Here is a 4,283-nt window from a genome sequence, read left to right as displayed (position 1 = left end):
AATGATTTTGTAGACGCATTGTCTAAGATAGCCTCCATGATCCAGCACCCCGAGAGTGCACACATCGATCCACTGCAGATCACAATGAAAGAAGAACAAGCTCACTGCGCCCATGTCGAGGCCGGACCGGACGGTTAACCATAGTATGCCAAAATTAAAGCATACATGGAGAAGGGAGAATACCCATTAGAAAGTTTAGCAAATCAAAATAAGACCATCAGAAGGTTGGCCAATGGATTCTTCCTAAATAAAGAAATGTTGTACAAGAGGACACCCGACCCGGGGTTACTCAGGTGTGTGGACGCCGAAGAGGCTTCGAAACTGCTGAAAGAGGTACACGTAGAGGCATGCGGACCCCACATAAATGGATTCATCCTTTCCAAGAAAATCTTGAGGACAGGATACTATTGGATGACCATGGAGAATGATTGTTGTAGAGTCGTGCAAAAGTTCCATCAGTGTCAGATACACGGAGATCTAATCAAGGTATCCCCCACAGAGTTACATGTGATGAGCTCACCTTGGTTATTCGTGGCATAGGGAATGGACGTCATAGGACCCATCGAGCCTCCAGCCTCCAATAGACATTGCTTCATTTGAGTCGCCATCGACTACTTCACTAAATGGGTGGAGGCGACTTCCCACAAATTAGTGACCAAGAAAGTTGTTACATCCCGTATTTTCATGCATTGGAAAGCGTGCGAGTTAAATGAATCAGATAAAATAAGTTTTGTCAGGGTTCAAAATTTATTTGAATAAAATACAGTCCAAGCTATAATATCCCGTATTTTTGGACTAGGAAATTGAACCATCCAACATGACAAAATTTATCCGAGCCCGGAGGATTTAGTCATATTCAAGCATGCAAATCAAGAGCTCAGTGTACAAAAGGATAAAGTCCCGAAATGATTTAAGACGGAAAAGTGTGCCAACGAGGACTGGAAATAATATTTGGTGTTTGTAGAAAGAGGCTATGGACTAAAGTTATACCACATGCTTATTATAGTGAGTATATGAAGTGTGCTAAATATGATTACATTTTAAGTGGATTGAGATCAAGAATTAATTATATGTGTAATTGGTTAGGGGGCGGGATTGTAGTGGATGTAAATAAAATTATTTGAAATTGTTTAGTAGCTTTTAAATAGACACAACCATGTGATCATGGACACATGGCATCAAAATAGGTATGGTATTCATTTAATACTTCGGTGGTGACACATTTAGTGAGGTATGGTCCAAGGAAAGCCACGTGTAAGTTAAAAAGGTGTATTTGGATCAATTAAATCCATTTGGTGGCATTGAAGTGTAAGGAGATATATATGCATATATTGTTGCCATATCTTAGAGGGCAACAACATGGGCAGCAACGTACTAGTACAACAACTATACACAACAACGTACTAGGACAACAACTATACATCCAGTTTTTATAACATTAAGCACCAACGCTACTCAATTTTGTTACGGGTTTCCCTCACCGCTTTGATCTCGTTGTTCTGTTTTGTTGTGTTGTTGAATCCGGGCCTTCTTCAAAGTGAAGTAAGATGGAAGAAGAGTAGTTCTTGACATATAAGGTAAGAAATCCTCTCTCCTAGATGTATTTGAGTTATCCGAGTCTTATCTACATTGCTAGATGAAAGAAATACGAAAGTTATATCGGAAATGGGATAAATTGTTTTTGTTATTGTGTGGGCTATTTGGTGATTATTATGAGTTATTTTAAATAAATTTGGAATTATATTAGAGTTAGTTGTAGTTGTTGTTGTTTTTGTTACTTTAATTATACTATGTATATACAAAAATAAAGAAATATACAAGCGTTGAGTATACGAATATGTGGGTTGTGTTGGAGCGATTTAGGATGGTTAAGTTCTAATTTGGGTATGGCAATTTAAGGATGGATTTGATTCTGTTGTTGATAATGTTGTTGGTTTGTGATCGACATTTTGGCTAAGTTGGAATCTCGAAGTTAATAAGTTTTTAGCTTGAATCTTTTTACTTGAACCTCAGTTAGATTCTAAGTAATTAAGGATTGGTTTGGAAGAGTATCTTTTCTAATTATTGGCATATTTGGTATTTTTTGTAGATTGCTGATGCCCGAGACCTAAGTTATGGTTAACTTGAGAAGTGACAAGGTACGTAAGGCTAACCCTTCTTTCACACTTTGGCATGATTCCTTTTATATGACTGCGTAAGAACGTAAAACCTCGTGCTCTATTCTTAGTTTGAGTTAAAGTGGAGTATCCAATGTCTTCTTTTACGTTCAATAACTGCTCTTATTGATAGTTCAAAGGGAAACACGATACATTATACTTACATGTTCACTACAAAGCAAATGGTAAATGAAGGAAACTCTAAAACTTATTCTCGGAAATCTCTCTAAAGAAGGAGTTGTAATCCAAACCACTCTAAAAGTGCGATACTTTGTAACTTCATTACATATTCTATACGTACATCATATGTATTGTTATTGTTCCACTTGATCCAAATTTGGATTATGATATTGTTAAGCCGACGACTACCGAAGGAGCCACCACTAGTTAAGCGGAAGCGGGGCACTTGAAGAGACACATCATGACTACGCTAGGAGCGGCCGTCAGGAAAGAGGACTATTGTGTTGTCGCCGAAATGACATAGATGGATATTCTATATTTATATTATGATATGATAGAATTGTGTAAGGGACCATATGACATGGCTCATAAGTGCTGCTCCAGGTTACCCCCAGGTTGCTTTCTAAACTTGCTTACTGTTACGCTTTCCATGTTTTATGATTTAGTATTGCCTTACATATTCAGTACATATTCCGTACTGACCCCTTTTCTTAGGGGGCTGCGTTTCATGCCCGCAGGTTCAACAGTTAGACGATCAAGCCACCTAGGAGGAGTCAGACAGCTCCACTTGCTTCGGAGACTGCTCCTATTTTAGTATACTTATGTTTGTATATATTATGGGTATGACGGGGCTCTGTCCCGTCACTTATGTATGATAATACTCTGATAGTAGTTTGTGGACAGCGGGGGTGTCATGGGTACTGTTTAGCCTTGCCGGCCTTTGCTTTGTTGTACATAAGTATCAAAGAAACTTGTTGGCTTGCCTTGTGATATGTTACATGTATATAAGTATGTTTTGAGTTACAGATGGACTTTGGTATTCTGTTTATAGCTTTCAAACTTAGTTAAATAGACCCTATTGAATGTCATGTTTGAGTACAGGTAACATAAGTTGGGTTATCGGGCAGGTCACGCTCGGTCACGTATTATGGCCCTAAGTTGGGTCGTGAAAAAAATCGTGGATGACTTCATAAAAAACAATCTGATATGTCGCTTCGGTGTATCGAAATCCATCATCACGGACAATGGTGCCAATCTGAATAGCCATTTGATGAAGGACATCTGTGAGCAATTCAAGATAACCCACAGATACTCTACCGGCTACCGGCCACAGATAAATGGAGCTGTAGAAGCTGTCCACAAGAACATCAAAAGGATCTTGAGGAAAATGATTGACAATTACAAGAATTGGCATGTGCAGTTGCCTTATGCTTTCTTGGGGTATAGAATGACAACCCGAACTTCCACCGGGGCAACCCCATATCGCCTTGTCTATGGTACCGAAGCGGTCATACCCGCAGAAATGGAGATCCCTTCACTCAAGATCATCCAACAGGCAGAGCTAAATGATGCAGAATGGGTTAGAAATCGTTACGATCAACTAGCCATGATAGATGAAAAGAGAATGTTAGCGGTAAGCCACGGACACCTATACAGACAAAGAATGTCTCGAGCCTTCAACAAGCGGGTCAGAGCCCAACTTTTTCAAATTGGACAACTCGTGCTCAAGCGAGTCTTTCCTCACCAAGAAGAATACAAAGGAAAATTTGCGCCAAACTGGCAAGGGCCTTACATGGTCAGGAAAGTACTCTCAGGAGGAGCCGTAGTCCTAGCCTATATGGACGGACAAGAGTGGCCTAAAGCCATCAATACAGACACACTCAAGAGATACTACATTTAGGATTCCATTTGCTTGTAACCGCATTATTATTTCCTTGTAATCATGCCTTTTGCATGTAATCGTGCTTTGTCATAGAATAGGAAAAAAACAAATCATCTATGTAATGAACTACACAATGACCTGACTTCTCCACAGTGGGATACGTAGGCAGTCCATATCGGACCCGGTCATATTATTAGTAAAAACCAAAACTCAGTTACTTTATTTTGAACTACGTTCGACACAATTCCTGCTATGACAGGATACGTAGGCGCTTTCGAGCTCGG

The 4,283-nt window shown here is 39.6% G+C and overlaps 1 protein-coding gene across 1 annotated transcript; it reads left to right on the top strand.

Annotated features, from left to right (window-relative positions):
• The first annotated feature begins 3,387 nt into the window (after positions 1 to 3,387).
• LOC132042238 (uncharacterized) lies at positions 3,388 to 4,017 on the top strand. The gene has a single exon (XM_059432840.1). It carries the CDS (start codon positions 3,388 to 3,390, stop codon positions 4,015 to 4,017), a length of 630 nt encoding a protein of 209 aa, XP_059288823.1.
• The last annotated feature ends 266 nt before the right edge of the window (positions 4,018 to 4,283 follow it).

The sequence above is a fragment of the Lycium ferocissimum genome, unplaced genomic scaffold (genome assembly GCF_029784015.1).
Source record: "Lycium ferocissimum isolate CSIRO_LF1 unplaced genomic scaffold, AGI_CSIRO_Lferr_CH_V1 ctg14238, whole genome shotgun sequence".
NCBI classification, from domain to species: Eukaryota; Viridiplantae; Streptophyta; class Magnoliopsida; order Solanales; family Solanaceae; genus Lycium; species Lycium ferocissimum.
The sequence above is the reverse complement of the archived record's forward strand: the minus strand, read 5'-3'. Positions and strand labels throughout refer to the sequence as shown.

Bases quoted from the DNA above. Each gene is read 5' to 3' on its own strand.
- LOC132042238 (XM_059432840.1), top strand. From the start codon at position 3,388: ATGAAGGACATCTGTGAGCAATTCAAGATAACCCACAGATACTCTACC.